This window comes from Sciurus carolinensis, chromosome 12 (assembly GCF_902686445.1).
Source record: "Sciurus carolinensis chromosome 12, mSciCar1.2, whole genome shotgun sequence".
Lineage (NCBI taxonomy): Eukaryota > Metazoa > Chordata > Mammalia > Rodentia > Sciuridae > Sciurus > Sciurus carolinensis.
In genome coordinates, this window is record NC_062224.1 from 57,488,197 (window position 1) to 57,508,844 (window position 20,648).

The 20,648-nt window shown below is 35.0% G+C and overlaps 1 protein-coding gene and 1 non-coding gene across 2 annotated transcripts in view; both read left to right on the forward strand.

Annotated features, from left to right (window-relative positions):
* The window catches only part of Sdccag8 (SHH signaling and ciliogenesis regulator SDCCAG8), a 241,548-nt gene that overhangs the window by 33,532 nt on the left and 187,368 nt on the right, over positions 1-20,648 (forward strand). Inside the window, 3 exon segments of the mRNA XM_047521464.1 lie at positions 2,317-2,457; positions 11,990-12,054; positions 15,365-15,553. Of these exon segments, the coding sequence (XP_047377420.1) occupies positions 2,317-2,457; positions 11,990-12,054; positions 15,365-15,553 (395 nt within the window).
* Positions 9,146-9,252, forward strand: LOC124962515 (U6 spliceosomal RNA). Its single transcript, XR_007104522.1, has one exon. It is a non-coding gene; the product is annotated as a U6 spliceosomal RNA (small nuclear RNA).

Here is a 20,648-nt window from a genome sequence, read left to right on the forward strand (position 1 = left end):
GCAAAAGTTTAGCCATAGTGTGATATCTAAATGAGAAAGGCATAGAATGGAAGAGGGAACCTCATGAGAAAAGTTACAGATGTGGGAAGAAGCCTGGTGCGTGCAGAGGAGTTCATAGGAAATTCACAAGTACTAATGGTAAAGGTAAAAGATGATGCATGAACAGAAGATGAAGTTAGAAAATCAAATAAGGGTCTTGTGCATAGTATAGCATGCCATGCTATTGAGCTTATACTCGATTCTGTAGATAAGTCCAACTCTCTGAAGATTTGACTGCATTCAAAGTTGTTTTTGAGATCAATGAAGGAAGGAAGGAGAGCGGCACTTAATTCCCTATGGAGAAATGGGAGGAAGCATGTGGACCACAGATTGCTTGCTCATGTTATAAAATACCATCATTCTTCAGAAATAAGTGCTGGTCTAAAGGACACTTTTTTCTTCCAGAGATAGCTTTTAAAAACTTGAATGGTATTCTCAGATAAATTTCTGAGATCTTTGTGTTGCTAATTTAATTCAATGTTAGAGAGGGACAGATATTTCAAACTTTTGATAGTATGCTAGATATAACCCACAAATATGTTTCATGGGTTTGGTAAACTTTGAGTTTATATTTTACAATGTTTCAAAGAACCAGAATCTGGCTAATCTTTTAAAAGAAAATCTGAAGATTTTCTAGTAATATGAATTTGATTCCCATATGGCAGAGGTTGAGTGGGACTTGTAATGCCTGTGTTCTTTGCATGGGACACATTTCTATGGTTTATCATCATCCCTACCACTCCTTTTTGAATCCCTGACATGCAGACTGCATATCACTTTTGTTTATAACCACATGTGCATTCTTTTTCTTTTGAGGATTTTTTTTTTAAAGAGATATGAGCATAATGGCTTGGGGTACAAAATGAAAAAAATATATATTTTATTTTTTCCCCCGTAACATATTTGACACTAAATGTTTGGGATTTTTTTCTCTACACCAGATTATTCTCCATTTTGTGGTTACCAACTAGGTGTCCAGTACCTCAATTAAATTCTGACCCTAGCTCCCAAAAGGTCTTATCATACCCATAGGTATTTTCATACTCATAGGTTAAGGGCTCTATCCCACAAGACTACCCATATTTCAGAAGCCAATCACAAGTAGTGGATCTCTAGATCATCTATAATTTTCTCTGACCTCTTCCTCATGTTTGACATTTGTTATAATAGCTTAAATATCTTAATGAACACTTTACTTGTTATTACTAGTTTATTATATAGGATATAACAAAAGATTCAAATGAACAACCAGATGAAGTCTGTAAGACAAGGTCCAGAATGGCCCCAAGTGCAGGAATGTCTGTCCCCATGGAGTTGGGGTGTGCCACCCTCTTGGCACACATGTATTAATCAACCTAGAAATTCTCTGAATCCCATATGTAGGATTTTATTGAGGCTTCATTATATAGTTATGATTGATCACATCATTGACCATTGGTGATTAAATCAATCTTACTCTCCTCATAGATCTGGGTTGGGGCTAAAAGTTCCAGCCCTCTAATCCTGCCTTGGTCTTTCAGGTGACCAGCCCCCATCCTAAAACTATCTAGGGACCCCAGCCACCAATCCTCTCATTAGCATACAAATACTTTTATTATTTGGGGGATACTAAAGGTCTTAGATGCTCTTATTCAGCAACCAGAGCCTAAAACCAAATATATCAAAAGATGCTCCTACCACTCCATCACTCAGACAATTATGAGAATTTTCAGAATTCTGTGTCAAGAACCAGGTCAGATCAAATATATATTTCTTACTATGACAGGCATAGACTCTGGAGCTAGACTGCCAAGGTTCAGATCCTGGTTTTGCCACTTATTAGCTGTTTTCTATCTCAGTGACCATTAACAAGTCATATGAAACCCATAAAATTGTGTCTGACACGTAGTGAATACCACATGGGTTTGCAATAATTATTGCAATAATTACAGTCATGCATCTGTGAAGTATGGAAAATTAACAAACCCAGAGAGGTCTATATGTTTCAAGAGTATATGTCTTCTGATAAGTGAGGGATAATTCCATTTGCTAAATATACTGACATCTTGGTCTCTTTGCTCACATTTGGATTATTGCCAATACCTATAGGATTTTGACTTTGTAACACCTTTTGTGGAATATGACCCTAATAGCTTGAAGAGGTTAGACGATTCTTGACTTGTAGTTTAAAAGCATGTTTTCCCCTTTTCATCATGAATACGTATCAATATTTATAAAGTATATATGCTTACTTAATAGTTGAATGCCAATTGCAATTATTGACACATTTTATTTTAGGGAAACATGCAGAATTCTTGGGTTGCGACAGGTGATGATTCCGGGGTGAATGAAGCTGCCAAGAGACCATTTTCCCATGGTGATGCAGATATTGGCAAAGCTGCAACTGTTGGAGAGGCTGAAAAATGGAGGCTAGAACTGGTGAGTATTTAGGTGCTTTTCTCTTATTTATCTGCTTTTGTTTTTCCTTTTTGTACTTTTGAAAAAATTTTAAATTTGTCATTTAAACACTTTTTAAAACCATTTGTCTGCATTAAATACATTCACAATGTTGAACAACCTTCAATACTATCCATTTCCAGAACTTTTTCATCATCTCAAACAAAAACTCTGTGCCCTATTTCCCTCTTCCTCCCTATAGTCTTCTGTCTTTCTCAATTTGCCTGTTCTGTGTATCTCACATTTGTGAAATCAAACAACATTTATTTTTTGTGTCTGGCTTATTTCATTTAGCATAATTTTTTCAAGGTTCATTAATATTGTAAAATGTATCAGATTTTCACTTCTTTTTAGGTTTGCCTATTTCATTATATGTGTGTACCACACTTTGTTTTGCTTCTACCTTTTGGCTATTGTGAATAATTTTGTTATGAACAGTGGTGAATAAACATCTTTTCAAGTCGCTACTTTTAATTCTTGTGAGTATATACCCAAAATGAACTTTTTGGATCATACAATAATTCTTTTTCATTCTGTTTTTCAGACTTGATAATTTGATATTGTCCTGTCTTCAAATTAAAGAACTTTTTTTGCCTGCTCACATCTGCTCCTGAACCCCTCTAATGATTTTTTTGAAGTCAGTTATTGTACTTTTTCTGCTCCAGAGTTTCCATGTGATTTCTTATTATAATTCGTTTTCCTGATTTTCTTTAGTTCCTTGTCCATGTTTTTCTCTTTTCTCTTTGAGTGTACTTAAAACATTTTAAAGTCTTTACCTGGCAAGTCTGCTATCTATGGTTTCTTAAGCATAGTTCTGTCAGTTTATCTTGTTCGTAACCTTACATTCCCTTCCAACTATCACCCTACATCTTTGCTGTCCCTCACAACCAAATTTCTCCCAACAGTTGTCTGTATTCATGTCTCTATTCCTTATTTTCCTTCTTGTTTCAACATGCTTCAATTGAACTTCAGTTCCTCAATTTTTTTTTTTTTTTTTTTTGCGGTACTGGGGATCGAACTCAGGGCCTTGCACTTGCGAGGCAAGCACTCTACCAGCTGAGCTATCTCCCCAGCCCGAACTTCAGTTACTGATTGTCCTTTCAGTCTCGTCTTTTTTTTTCCCCCAGTTCTGGGGATTGAACCCAGAGTTGCTTACCACTGAGCGGCATTTTTTGAGACAGGGTCTTACTAAGGCTGGACTTGAATTTGAGATCTTCTTCAGCCTCCTGAGCTGCTGGGATTACAGTGTCCCACCACACCTAGCTCAGTCTGCTCTTCTTAAGTTTGTCAATGACCTATCATACAGCAGCCTTCTATAATATGTACATTAGTTGATAAGGCCCTCTTGATCATGTTGACATATTCAATAAAGTGCACAAAACAAAGATTAGATGTATCTCTAAAAGAACATGCATGTGTTTTTTCTCTGGACTAAAATGTATAACATTATCATGTTCCATAATCTTTGTATCCCTTCCCAATCACTGTTCTTTCATTCCCTTAAAGCTAATAACTATCCTGATTTTTATGAAAGCTTTGCAAGCATGTATCCTAAACATTCTTTTTGAATTATGTCTTTAAAATATAAGTGGAATCATATAATAGTATGTATTTTGTGTGTCTATATTCTTTTATTCACTTGTATTTGTTACATTCATCTGTTACTGCATGTGGTAGAAGTTTATGCATTTTCATTGATGGGTTTTCTGTATGTATACCATAGCTTATTTATTCATCTACTGTTAATGTTTATGTTATTTCAAGTTTGGAGCCAATGTGAACATTGATGCAGTGAACATTCTTTTTTTATGTCTACTGGTGTGTATTGCATACATTTGTATTGTGTATATCCTTTGGTGGAATGGAATGCTTGATCTTAGAATATGTCCTTAAATAGGTAATGACAACTTTTCAAGGTAGTTTTTATCAGTTTACATTCCTGCCAGAGCATATGATCGATACTGTTGCCCCATGTCCTTGCAACATGTGGTTTTGTCTTTTTTTCTAATGGACTTGTAGTACTATCATGTGATTTTTGTTTGCATTTTTCCTGATTCCTGATGTGTTTGAATATCTTTTCATATGTTTCTTAGGCATTTGATATCCTCTTTTGTGAATGCCTGTTCAAATATTCTGTTCATTTTTCTTTTCTTTTCTTTTTTTTTTTTTTGCAGTACTGAGGATTGAACTCAGGGCCTTGTGCTTGCAATGCAAGCCCTCTACCAGCTGAGCTATCTCCCCAGCCCTTGTTCATTTTTATTTAGGTATCTGACATGTTGATTTTGGGGGTTCTTTATATATATTCTGGGTACAAGTTCTTTATCAGGACATATAATACAATACATATACAAATATATTTATATTTATGTTGTAAGTATATAGTGCCACTCAGTGACTTGTCTTATAATTCTCATGATAGTTTACTTGCTTCCTTGGTTTCATTACTAGAATTTCAGTTATAATTCCTTGATTGTGTAGCATTTTTGTGTCCTATTTAAAATGTGTTTTCCTATCCCAAAATCATGATGATGTTCTAAAGTATTTTCCAGAAAATGTAGTTTTGCTTTTTATATTTAGATTTACTGTCTACCTAGAATCAATTTTTGTTTATGATGTGAGGTATAAGGGTCAGATTTTGTTCTTTTTTCCTATGTTTATCTATATATCCAAGCGCCATTTGTTGGAAAGATAACCCTCTGCCTTTGTCATAAATTAGTTGTGGGTCTGTTTCTGAATCTGTTTTCTTTAATTGTACTCATACAGTACCATCTTGATTGTTCTACTAGACCATTACTTCTAGAACATCATACTTTGTCCTTAAGAATGTCTTGACTCTTCTTGGTCTTTTGCATTTCCCTAATACATTTTGAAATTACTAAATTACAAAATGTCATTGTGGGATTTTGATTTTAAATTGCATTTAAATTATAGATCATTCAAGAATTAAGATCTTTATGATATTTTATCATTTAATCCATGTAAACTGCATATCACACTTTAAGTCATCCTATTGTCAATAATCTTTTGTAGTTTTCTGAGTAAAAATGTTAAAATATTGCTTCCTTCCTTTTTTGGGGTTGCGGGGATGGGAGGCTGGGATTGAACCTGGGATTACTTTACTACCAAGCTACATCCCCAGTCATTTTTACTTTTTTATTTTTTTGGTTATAGATGGACATGATACTATTTACTTACTTATTTTTATGTTGTGCCAAGGATCGAACCAGTGCCTCACACATGTTAGTCAAGCCCTCCACCACTGAGCTACAACTCCAGCCTGCATTTTTATTTTTGAGACAGGGTTTTACTACATTGTTAAGACTCTTGCCATGTTGCTAAGTCTTGCAATCCTCCTGCCTCAGCCTTCTGAGTCACTGGGATTACAGGCATGCACCACCATGCCCAACTTCTTGTATATCATTCTTTAGAATTATTCCTAGCTTGTCCTTTTTAATGCTATCATGATGACATGTTTTTTGAATTTTAATTTTCTAACTCATTACTGGTATAGAGAAGAACATTTGATTTTTGTATTTTGACTAAACCCCACTTCTTTTAACTAGAGTTAACATGATTTATTTATTTTTTCTATTCTTTTACTTTTAACGTGTTTTTTGTACCTTTATTATTTGAAGTGGATTTCTTTTTGAAAGCACATGTTGAGTTTTGCTTTTTCATCTATGCTGAAAATATTTGCATTTTAAATTGGGTGTCTACATGATTGACATTTAATGTGATTATATAGTTTAACTAAATGTAATCAGCTTGCTATTTGACTTCTTTTGGGTTAAGCTTTTCCCTTCTTTTGAGTTAATTATTTGTATGATATCCCTTTATCTTCTTTAATTGATCTGATACTCTTTAGCACCAGCATTCAGTTGGTTCCTGAATTCAGAAACCTGAGATTATTTTAAGTGTCTCTTTCCCTCCCATGTCAAATATGTCAATTTAAATCTTAAATACCTCATACAAATCTTTCTTTTTTTTCTTTTTTTTCTTTTTTTTTAATTTGTTCTAATTGGTTATACATGACCGTAGAATGCATTTTGACATATCATATATATATTAAATATAACTTCTCCTTCTGGTTGTACATGATGTAGAATCATATCTGTTATGTAATCATATATATACAGATACAAATAATGTCTGATTCATTCTAGTCTCCTTCCTTCCCCCTTACCCTCTTCCCCTTCCTTCACTCCTTCCTGCCTAATCCAAACTACCTCTATTATTCCCTAGCCCTACACCTGTTAATGTGAGTTAGCATTTGCATCAGGGAAAACATTTGGTCTTTAATTTGGGGGCATTGTCTTATTTCACTGAGCATGATATTCTCCAACTCCGTCCTTTTACCTGCAAGTGCCATAATTTCATTCTTCTTTAAGGCTGAGTAATATTCCATTGTGTATATATGCCACATTTTCTTTATCCATTCATCTGTTAACTTTATTTGTTGACTTTCTATTCTTTTAATGAATGAGTTCAGTGCAATGAACTTTCCTCTTAGTACTGCCTTCATACTGTCCCAGATATTTTGATATATTGTACTGGTGTGCTCATTTACCTCCAAGTATTTTTTTATTTCATCCCTGATTTCTTCTGCCATCCATTTGTCATTCAATAGCATATTATTTAGTCTCCAGGTGTTGAAGTAGCTTCTATTTTTTATTTTATCACTGATTTCTAATTTAATTCCATTATCATCTGATAGAATGCAGGGTGGTATTTCTGTTTTTTGTATTCACTAAGAGTTGCTTTGTGGCATAAGATATGGTCTGTTTTAGAGAAGGATCCATGTGTTGCTGAGAAGAAAGTGTATTCGCTCATTGTTGGATGAAATATTCTAGTCCAAATCATTGATTGTATTATTTAGTTTAATAATTTGTTTAGTTTTTGCTTAGAAGATCTACCCAGTAGTGAGAGAGGTGTGTTAAAGTCAACCAGTATTATTTTGGTGTGGTCTATTTGATTCTTGAAATTGAAAAGGGTTTGATGTATATAGATGCTCCATTGTTTGGGGCATAAATGTTTACAATTGTTATTGTATTATTCCCTTAAGTAGTCTGAAATGTCATTCTTTGCCCCTTCTGACTAACTTTGGTTTGAAGTCCACTTTATCTGATATGAGGATAGAAACCCCTGCTTGTTTACACAATCCATGTGAGTAATACATTTTCTCCCATCCCTTCACCTTCAGTCTGTGGATATCTTTGCCTATGAGGTAAGCCTCTTGAAGACAGCATATTGTTGGGTCTTTTTTAAAAAATTCATTCTGCCAGTCTATGTTTTTTGATTGATGAGTTTAGGCCATTAACATTCAGAGTTATTATTGAGATATGATTTATATTCCCATTCATTTTGGTTTTTAATTTGACTTAGTTTCTCCTTTGATTGTCTTTCCTTTAGTGTAGCTCCTTTCTTTACTGGTTTCACTTTTTTTTTTTTTTCATTGCCTCCTCATGAATATTTTGCTGAGAATGTTCTGAAGTGCAGGCTTCCTAATTGTGAATTCTTTTAACTTTTGTTTATCATGGAAGGTTTTTATTTCATCTTCAAATCTGTAGCTTAATTTTGCTGGATATAAAATTTTTGGTTTGCATCCATTTTATTCCAGAGGTTGGTATATGTTGTTCCAAGGCCTCCTTGAATGATTTGGAAAAAGACAACTCCCAGGACAGAGAAATGACAACCCCCAAAACTGTCTGACTTGAGGAAACAGAGAAGGAAGGCAATCATTAATCCTCTCCCAGTAAATGCTTTCCAGTAACAGTGGACTCAAGGGGAAAGAAACACACTTTCATCCCAGGTTCATCCCCAGCATCTTCACCAAAAGCGAACATTCATCCTTCCCAATCACAATAGGTCTTGAAGGGAGGAGGCAGATAGTGAAATGCTGGGCCCTGGATTTTTACCTTTTCCCATTGCTGATGAGTCCTTGAGGGAGAAGAGCAAATAGTGAAGTTCTGGGTAACAATGGATCCCAGAGGAAGAAGATAAGCAGTGAACACTGAGTTCTGAGCTTTCCCAGTGACCCTGAGTTTGGGACTTTTTACAGCTTCTTTTCTGACTGTCCAAATCATTGTACGCTATAAAACTCTGAGCCCCTCTAACTGGCAGCCATTTTCCTACCCAGAAAACGAGCTCCTCCACCCCTGCCGATTCCAGTGCTGATTGACTCCACTGCGGAATAAAGAAAAACTTGCAGTTTGAGGTCTGCTTCTGTCCCAGTTATTTATGTTTTCATAATAGTGCCAAAATAGTGCTTTGAGGGTATGGGTTGAGAAATCAGCTGAGATCTGAATTGGTTCCCCTTATATGTAATCGGATACTTTTTTCTTGGATCCTTTCAAATTCTATCCTCATTCAGTACGCTAGGCATTTTCATTATAATGTGCCTCAGTGTGGGTATATTGTAATTTTGTACATTTGAGATCCCCTCAGCTTCTTGTATTTGATTTTCCATTTCATTCTTCAGGTTTGAGAAATTTTCTGATATTATTTCATTGAAAAGATTGTGCATTCCTTTGGTTTGTATCTCCACACCTTCCTCTATCCCAGTAAATCTTAAATTTGGTCTTTTCATGTTATCCCATAATTCTTGGAAGTTCTGTTTATGATTTCTTACCATCTCTGTGTGGTCAACATTATTTTCAAGATTACATATTTTGTGCTCGCTTCGGCAGCACATATACTAAAATTGGAACGATACAGAGAAGATTAGCATGGCCCCTGCGCAAGGATGACACGCAAATTCGTGAAGCGTTCCATATTTTTAATCTCAAAAAACCAAAGGAAGAATGATATCGCTAATAAGTGGAGGATGACACATAATGGGGGTGGGAAGGGTTAGTGTTGGGGTTGGAGTTGGGTTTAGGGAGGGGGGCAGGAATGGAGGAAGGAAGGACTGTATAGATGGAGGGGAAGGGTGGGAGGGGAGGGGGGGAAGGGAAAAAATGGCAGAATGAATCAAACAACATTACCCTATGTGAATTTATGATTACACAAATGGTATGCCTTTACGCCATGTACAAATAGAGAAACAACATGTATCCCATTTGTTTACAATAAAAAGAAAAAAAAAAAAAAAAAAAAAAAAAAAGATTACATATTTTGTCTGCAAAGTTCTGTCTTCCAAGTGATCTAGTTTATTGGTGATACTTTCCATTGAATTTTTAATTTGATTTATTGATTTCTTCAGGTGAAAGATTTTTACTTGATTTCTTTTCATAGTCTCTATCTCTTTATTGAAGTGATTTTTCACCTCCTGAAATTTAAGTCTGATTTCACTTCTTACATCATCCTTTATGTCATGAATCAGTTTAACTACGTGCATTCTGAACTCCTCTGACATCTCTTCTACTGTGTTGTCAATGGATTCTATTGTTAGAGCATCTTGGTTGTTTGGGGTGCTTTGTTCCCTTGTTTTTTCATATTGTACATGTGTCTTTCCATCTAGCAATATTGATCTGAGGACATACAGTTTCTGCCCTGTGAATTTATAGTGTCCTAAAGGTTTCCAGTAACCTTGTGTTTAAAGGGGAGATCAATATTCACAGCACACAATGCAATCAATATACAGCCTTAAACCAAATGCTCTTATTAAGACATCAGGCATTTCTTTCCCAGCAGATCCTGGGGGCTGAATGCTGGGATTTGTGCGCCTGTCATGGAGATCTGCTCTATATCGGGTAGGTCAGGACTAGGCACTGAGAGCAGTGGTCAGCCACATTGCTGTGAGTGCTGCATCAGGTTGGTGGCTCGAGAAGGGCTGGGAGTTGGAGGCCCTGTTTTGTGCCAGACTGATTCTCGATCTGGCAGAACCAGGAAATCTGTGGATGCTAGACTTGGGAGGGAGTCATGTAGGGGGCTGGTGCCAGGGCCCAGCGAGTGCTGGCCCACATTGGACCCAGAAATCCATCGGGCTCTTGGTGAACCTAGAGCAAGATGTCCTCACACCCAGTTCCAACCTTCCAACCTGCTGTAGTCAGCCCTGTGTCCCAATATGGTTCAGGACTCCCATTGCTGGAGAGAACCCAGCTCTCTCCTGCCTCTACAACAAGATGGTGGTTATTAGCACACCCAGCAGTGTGGCCTCATGTGTCACTGAATTTTTAGGCACCTTCCATGCTCTGGACCAGTTTTGCTAGATTGAGGTGGCAGCAGCAGTGGCATACCTGCAGGCATCTTGATATTGGGCTTCCAGGCCCTGGCCAGTGTCCCCAGATGGAGGTGGCTGCATTCGTGAGGCAGTGGCGGGCTTAAATCCTTTTCTTTTTTCGGGAGGGAGAGCAGCGGTCCAGGGATTGAACTCAGCACACTTGACCACTGACCCACATCTCCAGTCCTATTTTGCATTTTATTTAGAGACAGGGTCTCACTGAGTTGCTTAGCACCTCTCTTTTGCTGAGGCTGGCTTTGAACTCATGATCTTCCTGCCTCAGCCTCCCAAATCCCTGGAAACACAGGTGTATGTGTCACTGCAACCAGCTAAATCCTTTCTTTTTCATCCTTACAGCTTGATTGCTTTTGTTCATGTGCTAATCTCTCACCTGTGGATTCACAATGACTTCCTTACTGCTCTCTCTTTCTCCATACTTCTGACTTAAGATTCAATGTAATAAAAAGTTTTCAAAAACTATCCAGTGCCTTGACTACACAAATTGTGTAAATCAAGGTCTTCGTATTTTTATTCTTCTTATGGTCCAACTTACCTATTTAGCCCTTCTTCAACCAGTCCTCCACCTGACATTTTACATTCTGGTCATAAATGATCTGTACATCATCTGAAGTTGAAGTGTGTTTTCTTTAGCCTCTGTGGCTTTTGCTTTACTGGAAATTATATTTCTAGCTTAACACCTCCTCTGTGAAAACGTCTTTATTTTTGGCTAAATTAGAAGGTCTTGCCTCTTCCATTTTACCTTCTGTGTACCTCACTAAAACAATTACATACAATTCAGATTGATTATCTATTACTTCCTAGAGCATAAGGTCCTTGAGGTTTGAGGCACCTTCTTCTTAGACTTCCAATAAATACTCATTAGATGAAAGAACAATTGGATACCAACCAAAGCTTATAGATAGTGTACCATTTGGCCAATCATCATGTGATTTCTAACATTACTTTTTATCCTTCATCCAACACACTTTTATTGTATGTCAAATATACTTGAGTCAGAATAAGGATTTTTCCAATAAGAATTGAACTTTGTCCTCATGGCTCTAATAATTTTACAATTTAGTTTTCTCAGAGTCACATTTAGAAGGGTGTGATCTGATGTGTGCAGTATTGAAAGAAAATAAAAGTGTCAATATTAGCCATTTTTGACTCAGTACTTTTTTGGATGCATTTATCCACCAAAAATTTAAAAATTGGGTGAGCTAAAGAAAATGTTTTCTAAGAGGAAACAGTTATTTGTGTTTGTAAAGAAAGAAAATATTGTTTAATATTAATATTTTAAATGTACTTGTAAAACACAAGACATGGAAAAATGTTCTTTTTCTTTTTCTGTAGGAGAGGTTAAAACTTACATATGAGGCAAAGAGTGAAATGCTGGAATCTGATTTGACATTTGTGAGGTAAAGTGAAATAGTCCATTTATAGTAACAGCTAAAGAATAACAATCTTAAAATACATTTGAGTATTTGATGAACTACATGTTTTACTCAATATCAGAATTACTTGATAACATTTTATATACAATATAAAACATTCTGTATACAATGATTTATGTGCAATTTTTCCTCATATTATTAAAGGTGAAAAGGCATAAAATTGTGAGTCCTTTTCCAAACTCCTTTTCTGTGAGCTAAATTATGAATTTTTCCCCTTCATCACTTGTAACATATTTGTGTTTTCTTGTAGAAATAAGGATTCCTGGGTGTTCTTATAAATTATGCTTTTATAAATAGTGAAAATAAACACTCAAGTTTTGAAATTATAAGCAAGCAATTTTTCTCTGTAGATCATACTCATCTAATTTTTAAAGTTGTAACAATAATATAATAATGTGAATATTTGTATGCATGATGAATTTCAGTATATTTGATGAGTGCTTATGTACTTTTTATGAAGTCTGTATGTTATAGATCCTATTAAAACTCTATGACTTATAGATTAACCATTACTGATTTATGTATGAGTAGAAAAAGACATCATCAGGAATTAACTTTTGATAAAAAGATTACTTGAAATAGTGGTAATAAGTGTTTTCAAATTGAATGAATTTTAAAACATTTTTATAATTTTATTTTACTAAGGCCAACTTGAAATAAATTGGAAAATCTTCTAGCTCATGTACCAACCAGTTGTAACTAGAGCAATACTAAGTACCAGAACTCATGGTTTTCACTGTACCTGCTATTGTTTATTTTTAATTTACTCATAGGCTTTTCATAACTTACCTGGGTGAGTTTTAGGATTTCTATAGAGATTTTTACGTTTTCACAAAGAGCCCTAACATTTAAAAAATACTCTAATATCTGCTTTCCTGCTTTTTAATCTTACTTTGTTGTAGTTTGATTTCTATCATGATTTGATTCTTCATTTTATTAAGTAATATATTTCTAGGTATTATACTTATGGGACTGTGACTTATTTAGTCTCACTCAGAATTCAATTATGCCATCTTGAATTACATTAAAATACCAACTTGCAATGAATTAGATTTTGTTTTCTGCATTCTTCTGTTTCTTAATTTTCTTTTAGCCTAATTTTAAATTATTTAAGGAGGGATTTTTCTGAAACAAATAAAATCACTTTTCAGAAATTCCTTTTAAATTTTCTCTTTTGCCATTTCCAGTAACCAAATCTACTTGAGTATTTTGAGCCTGAACCTGACAGAAGTTAGTAATGGAGCCCTTTGACTTTAGAGTATGCTTCCAAAATTCTTTTTATAAAGCCGTTGAAATTCAAACTTTCTCTGTGTGATACTGAAAATTAAACATTATATTAGAGATGCTATCTTGGAGAGAGGGCATAAACAGCTCCTTTTCTTCCCTCCCAATTTTAGACTACCATTAGATTAACTTTTTTTTTAATCCTTAGACATTCTATAAATTTCTCCACCTCCTTTGGGCTGCTTGAGAGTCCCCAAATCTCAAGAGTTGAAGAAGTATATTTCAGCCGGGTGGAATGGTTGTTGGCGTTTCCTCTGCAACAGTGAGTTTATTAGTCAGCTTCTCATTGCAATGATAAACCACCCGATATGAACAACTTAAAAGCCAGAAAGATTTATTTTGGCTTATAGTTTTACAGTTCAATTGAAGGTCTGCTGGCTCCAATGCTGTAGGCCTAAGGCCAAGCAGAATATCATGGTGGAAGGGTGTAGCAAAGCTCCTCACCTCATGGCAGTAGGGACTCAGAGAGAAAAAGGGAAAGAGATACACAGAGAGAGGAAGGACAGAACCATGATATACTGTTCCAGGGCCTACCCTCAAGTGACCTGCTTCCATCAACTGGACCTCACCTCCTACAGTTTCCACCCCTTCCCAATAATGTCATTAGCTATGAACTGATCAATGGATTAATCCATTGATAAGGTCAATCCCTCATGACCCAATCACTTCCCAAGAACCCCACAGCTGCTGCACTGGAGACCAAGCCTTTAACACAACCTTTGGGAGACATTCGAGATCCAAACCATACATTGAGCAAGTTACGATAATTATCGTCCCCAAGCATAGAAACGCCAACAACAGGGAGTAGACTGATCAGGAGACAGCAGTAGACTGAGTGTATACTTTTGGTAGTCCAGGACTGAGCAGGAGATTGTAGCAGACTGAGTGCATACCTTCAGTAGTCCAAGAACTTATGGCATTGTCTCCTTTCTAAGCTTGGGAGTTGACTTTAAAAATATATATGATAGGATGGCATAAGCCTATATTCAGTCACTTGGGAGGCTAAGGCAGGAGGATTGCAAATTTGAGACTAGCCTGAGCAATACAACGAGATCCATATGTGTTTGTGTGTGTGTGTGTGTGTGTGTGTGTGTGTGTGTGTGTACGTGTGTGTGTACATATACATACAGTAGGAAAAGGACATCTGGACAATGAAGTTCAGCTGCTCAGTTGACTTTACCAAAGCTTTACTCGAAATGGGGACGAAATTGGGATTATGTTATCCATATACTAGTCACTTAATTCTTAAAATGCCAACTTAGAGAAAAACCTCATCCAGGAGTGAGCCCATAAAGTAAAAGCAAACAAAAATCTCCCCCCGACACATACACAAAATTCCCTAGCTCTTTCTTTAGCAAGCTGCATATTTCCAGCTAATAGTTGCTACTTTAATATTCTTGACTGGCAATTTCTCTGTAGTTTTTTCTGTGACCCACTTTCTTTTGAAACAACTCTTTGACAAACTTTCTGGTTAGATAATCTTTTTATGTTTTCCTCTTAAAGAGAATAGACAAGATAAATTAGTCATGGATAAAATCCAGGTTTTTTATTGAACTTTTGAGATATTCTCTATAAATTTTATGAACCTAACACCTGAAATAGGGTATTTCCCTTACTTCAAGGATGTTGTGTTATGTCACCCAACCTTTATTAAAAGAAACTAGGGTTTATATTTAGAGTTTTATTTGTGTTTTGTTTATTTTGTTTTGTTAGTGGAAGTGAAATTCTAATCTGAGGGTATATTCTAATCTGTACTAAAATCTCACAAGAACTTGAGCTAATTAATATATTCAAGTCTAATGATTAATCACTGCATCAGAATAATCATACCTACATTTCAGGGTTGTGGTAAGAACATGCAAAGCACCTTGTAAGGTAAACACCCATAAATGATCATAATAATTCATAATGATGACTGATTTGAAAGAAGTGTACTTTTTCCAGGCCATTTCCTAGAATTTTTTCCCTTTTTTTTTTTTTTTTTTTTTAGGAAAAACTTAGCTGAATATCGGAAAAACTATGAAGATGTTAAAGAGCAACTAAAGCATAAAGAGTCTCTTCTTGCTGCTAATATTTCCCACCATGTTAGTGGTCTTTGTTTGAAGTGTGCTCAGCATGAAGCTGTTCTTTCCCAAACCCATAATAATGTACACATCCAAACCATCGAAAGACTGACTAAGTAAGTATGCTTCTATGTGCAAAGTCTTTGGCAACAGAAAATTATGTGTGTTTTTAATCCCCATGCTAAATCACACGTGATCAGTGTTAAGCCTCAAATACAGTGGATTTGAAAAGATTCCTTCATTGTAGCTTTCTTGAAGAAAGAATGGGAAGTTCTGCCAACTATGAGTAACCATGTCACTTTGAAGAAATAATTTGATCTTTGGATTTCAGTCTCATCTTGAATGAACTAGATAATCTTTACAATGCTGTCCAGGTCTGTGACTCTATAATTAAAAAGCCTAGCACTATTCTTAATGAAACCAAGTATGATAGGAATTCCTTTGTTTTTGCCACAACTTGGATTATCCAAGTATAGTTTAGGTAGAATGAATTATTACCACATGTTCCTCATGTTCCTGTTGTGAAGAATATTATGAGCATAATGGAAATATATTGTAGTATTAATATTTGAGAGTTGACTAAGAACAAATTACAAATGAGCTTAATGTTGTCAAAGTTTGTATCGAGGCTGAAATTCTATAATTCTCTGTGTGTATCTCTTTAATCCCATATTCACTCTTTCAGAGGAAGCCCTTTCCTGTGAAAATTTTATTCCTTGGAAGCTGAAAATTATTATTTATCATAGAATTCAGTGTTGGTTTGAAGAATGTGTTTTCTCACACTCCCTTCTTTTTCTCTTTTCAAAGATACCTCTCTGCTCTGCTCATTTTGGTAGCCCAAGCCTTCACTTCCTTTTAGAAGCATTCTTTCACTAGTCCTGTCCCATTTTCATCCTCAGCTGTCTTAAATTCCTTTCTTCTGTGATTTTATAGTATATTGCATATACCTAGAGGTAGCAATCAGCAGGTGAGACATCAGCTACCAGATGTATTGAATGTTCTTAGAATCTGGAAGGTAAAGAGGGACTTCAGTATTTTTTGAGCATTTACTGTAGGTCAGTAAAATATTCTGATACCTGGGCCTAAGTAGACACCTAAATGTTTGCTGTTCATGTGACAAGGCATTTACTGTTTAGCCGTCACATTTCCTGCAGTTGCAAATGGTGTGGAAGAGTGGAATGATTATGATCATTAAAGTCAGATTGATCTTGCTGTATGTCTTGACCTTTAGACAAACTAGTTCTCTGAATCTGGATTCTTCTGCTGCTTGAAGATATAATACCTCTTGCTATTTTACTGAGTCAGCTTAACCTTGTGACCAGTAGTATTGACTTTTGAAGCATACTGCTTGGGTTCATATTCTAGTTCTATCACTAAATTACTATATACTTTCACTAAAGTTACTCAACCTCTTTGTGTCTCAGTTCCCTCATTTAAAAAATGGTGATAAATGTACCTAACATATAGGACATTTTGAGGGGTAATTGAGAGTTAGTTAACTGTATAGTGTTTAAAACATTTCCCGACCTACAGTAAATGCTTAGTAAATATTGAAATCATTTTGTACCTTCCAGACTTCAAGGACATTCAACATACCTGGAAGCTGTGGTTTCTACACATGACTAACCTAGTAATTGCTATATAAAAACTGAGTCTCCAATACGGACTGACTGATAGATTTTGTAATCTACCTGATGGTTCTGTTTTTGTTGTTGTTGTTAAATATTATATTAGCAAACATGTTATTAAATTATTCATACATATTCAATGTAAGTTTTACAGATATTAAATCTATTTACACATCCACTTAACAAGTGGTAAACATTATTACCTGAAAGGGCTGTACCAGGCAATTTTAAAACATAATCTTTTCTCATCTTTTTTTTTTTATATTTTTAGTCATAGATGAACACAATATCTTTTTTTTTAATTTTTCTTTTATGTGGTGCTAAGATCAAACCCAGTGCCTCACATGTGCTAGGCAAGCGCTCTACCACTGAGCTACCCCAACCCTCTTCTAATATTAATATGACATTTTGTGAGATAGTTAAATTTCCCACACTTTATACCAACAGAAACTCAAAGAAGATAAAATTTTGTCTGTTTGAAAAAAAAAAAAAAAAAAAGAGAGAGTAGAATACTACCTTCCAAAATTCAGGATAGTTAAAAAACCAGATATAATTCAAACTATAAAGATATTAAAAGTAAATATAGAAAAATATTTTAATGTTCTTAGACTTGTTATAGTGTTATGCATAACATGAAAAGTGGAAGTCATTAAAAAATACATTTGTCTTAATTAAAGAATAATTTCCCTTATGATAAAGTATTTAAAATTAGTTAAAAGACTGGGAAAATGTTTGCCATTTTTAACAAAAGAGTGGTACAATAAAAGAATTTGCTTTGAAACAAACAAAAACAACAAACTGCCCAGTTGCACAGTGAGTAAAGGAATTAGCAAGCAACAAAAGAGGAAGATGTCAGTACATGAGAAGATATTCATTTTGTTTGTATTCAAGGAAATTGAATCTAAGGAAATAACTAACCCATCAGGCAAAAATTAAAGAAGATTGATCATTCCAAGAGGTGGTAAGGTTCATAAGTATTTTTCTATCTTGCTGATGGAACTATAAGTTGGTACAGCTACTTTGGAGGGCAATTTAGCACTATCCATTAATATTTAAATTATGCATGACACTTTTTAAAATCAACCTTAGAGAAAAAGCTCATGCACATACATAATGTGCACTTTCAGCATTTAGTGTGTTTTACAGCACTGTTTATAATAGAGTGAACAACCTAAGTATCTTCGAAAGACACTAATTACCAGAAAGAGAGAGAGAGAAAGAGAGAGAGAGACTGAGACTAAACTAATATTTTATGGACAAAACAAAAAATGAATTAAAGTAGATCTATGTGTACTAATGTGGGTCTAATTCCAACATATATTATTAAAACAAAACAAAATAACTGAAGATAAAACCAGTATGGAATCATTTGTATTTTCTAGGTCTGTGTACAACCATTATACATATTTTCTCTATCTTCATACTATTCATAATAAAAGATTTGAAAGAATAAACACCAAATATTTAACAGTGATTGCTTCTATAGTTGTGGAAAAAGGAAATGGTATTGAAAACTTGTGTCACATAGGTTTTTACCATATGGTAACTAATTTAGCAAGGAGAATGTACTGAAAAAAAACTTTTTAAAACGAAAAAGCAGCTTGGCACAGTGGCACAGGCCTTTAATTCCAGTGATTCGGGAGGCTGCAGAGGATCTTGAGTTCAAAGCCAGCCCCAGCAATAGCAAGGTGCTAAGCAACTCAGTGAGACCCTGTCTCTAATAAAATACAAAATAGAGCTGGGTATGTGGCTCAGTAGTTGAGTATCAACCCCCAGTACCCAAAAAATAAACAGGAGAAAGCGTGTTCTATGTTATACAGATAGAAAGAGGCAAAAGTTAAAACCAATCTAGCAAAACCAACAAATAAAATATAGGGGTTTCCCCCCTTTTTATACTGCCATTCATATTATCCTTTTGTGAAAAATACTTTAAAAGGAAGCTGCAATGTTTACATTGATTCTAAGCCTGGTAGTCATTTATAAATTAGATCCTTGCTCAGTTGTGTGTTCCTTTGTCTCTATCCTAAATTTGATCTCAGCCTCTTCAAGTAAACATTAACCTACTTATTTCAATCTTCTGTTTTGTCAGCATATTATCATCTCATGTTATGTTTTAATAATAGAATAGAGTGAAAGGTTTCTGCTTTTACTGTCAATGAAAAATTTGACCTATATGATTCCCTAAACCTGGCATTCAACTTCTTCAAACTTATTAATGCAGAATGTTTACTACATGCTGATTTTGTAGCAAGGTCAAGACTTTTAACGTTTGGATTTTTAGTTTTAAGTGGTTAAAAGTCTGACCTCTCAATAATCTGATATAGTAGTATTTCCTGTATGGTTTTCACATGGAATTTTTAAAAATTATTACTTAAATATGATAAACTGAAAAAGTTTGCTGACCTCTTTTGGTGGCATTGTGACACCATCTTTACACCACCTTGTTTCATTGTTGAGCATGTACTCTTTTGAATATATGACAGAATGACTTGTGAGCTGGAGGTGTTGCTCATTGGTAAAATATACACTTAACATGCACTAGGCCCTGGGTTCAGTTCCCAGTACTGACAAAAAAAAAAAAAAAAAAGATTTATGCAGTTATTAAGGAGAGTATCAGGCACAATTTGGAAACCAGACCATTTATATATTTGTGTTATTTTGTTAGGACCTCAGGGATTTTTTTTGGAGAGTATGCTAAACAAGTGTTAACATTGCAAACATTTTTAAAGTTGATTTGAAATCTTTGTAATGTTTCTGAACTACCTTTTCCTCAGACTTCTTTATGATATAAGTCAGATAAAAGTAACTTCTTTTTCTATTTTTTTATTTTTAGTTTTTGGTATCAGGAATTGAACCCAGGTGAGCTTTACTACTGAGCTATATTCCTAGCCCTAGCCCTTTTTTTTTTGAGACGGGGTCTTACTAAGTTGCTGATGGCCTCACTACTTGCTGAGGCTGGCCTTGAACTTGGAATCTTGTCTTAAACCTCCCAAGTCACTGGGATTACAGGAATGAGCCACTGTACCCAGCTTGTTTTTTTTTTGTTGTTGTTTGTTTGTTTGTTTTCATTTTTTTGTTTTGTTTTGTTTTGTTTTTGTTTGTTGCTGAAGAATAAAATACCTTCAATGGTAATAAAGATGGAACTGCTTTATATTAAATTCCTTTCTTTAGCTCAAAGGCCCTGGAAGAAGGCTCAGTGTGCTTTTTTTTTTTTTAGAAAAAGAGAAATGATTACCATAGTAGTATCCTAGGACATTAGTCTAGCTTGTGATTTTGGGGCAGATCATTGGCAGTGTTCTGAATAGTTGACTTTGAGAGACTGCAACAGGAACTTCTTAGAAATGAGGAACAAAAGAAATGTCATAGTCAGCCTTCTAGACTTTCTTTTTAAAAATACTAGTAATAATGCTTAAAATTGATATCCGTGCAATGGTTTAAGAATTATAAGGCATTTGTTAGGCACTTCCTGCTTCAAGATGAAACTCATATATATGCATCAGATCAACTCTTTCCTTTGCTTATTTTAAAAACTTGGCTGAGATTATTAAGAGATTTTCTCAGTTACTCTGCTCTGATTTTTGCG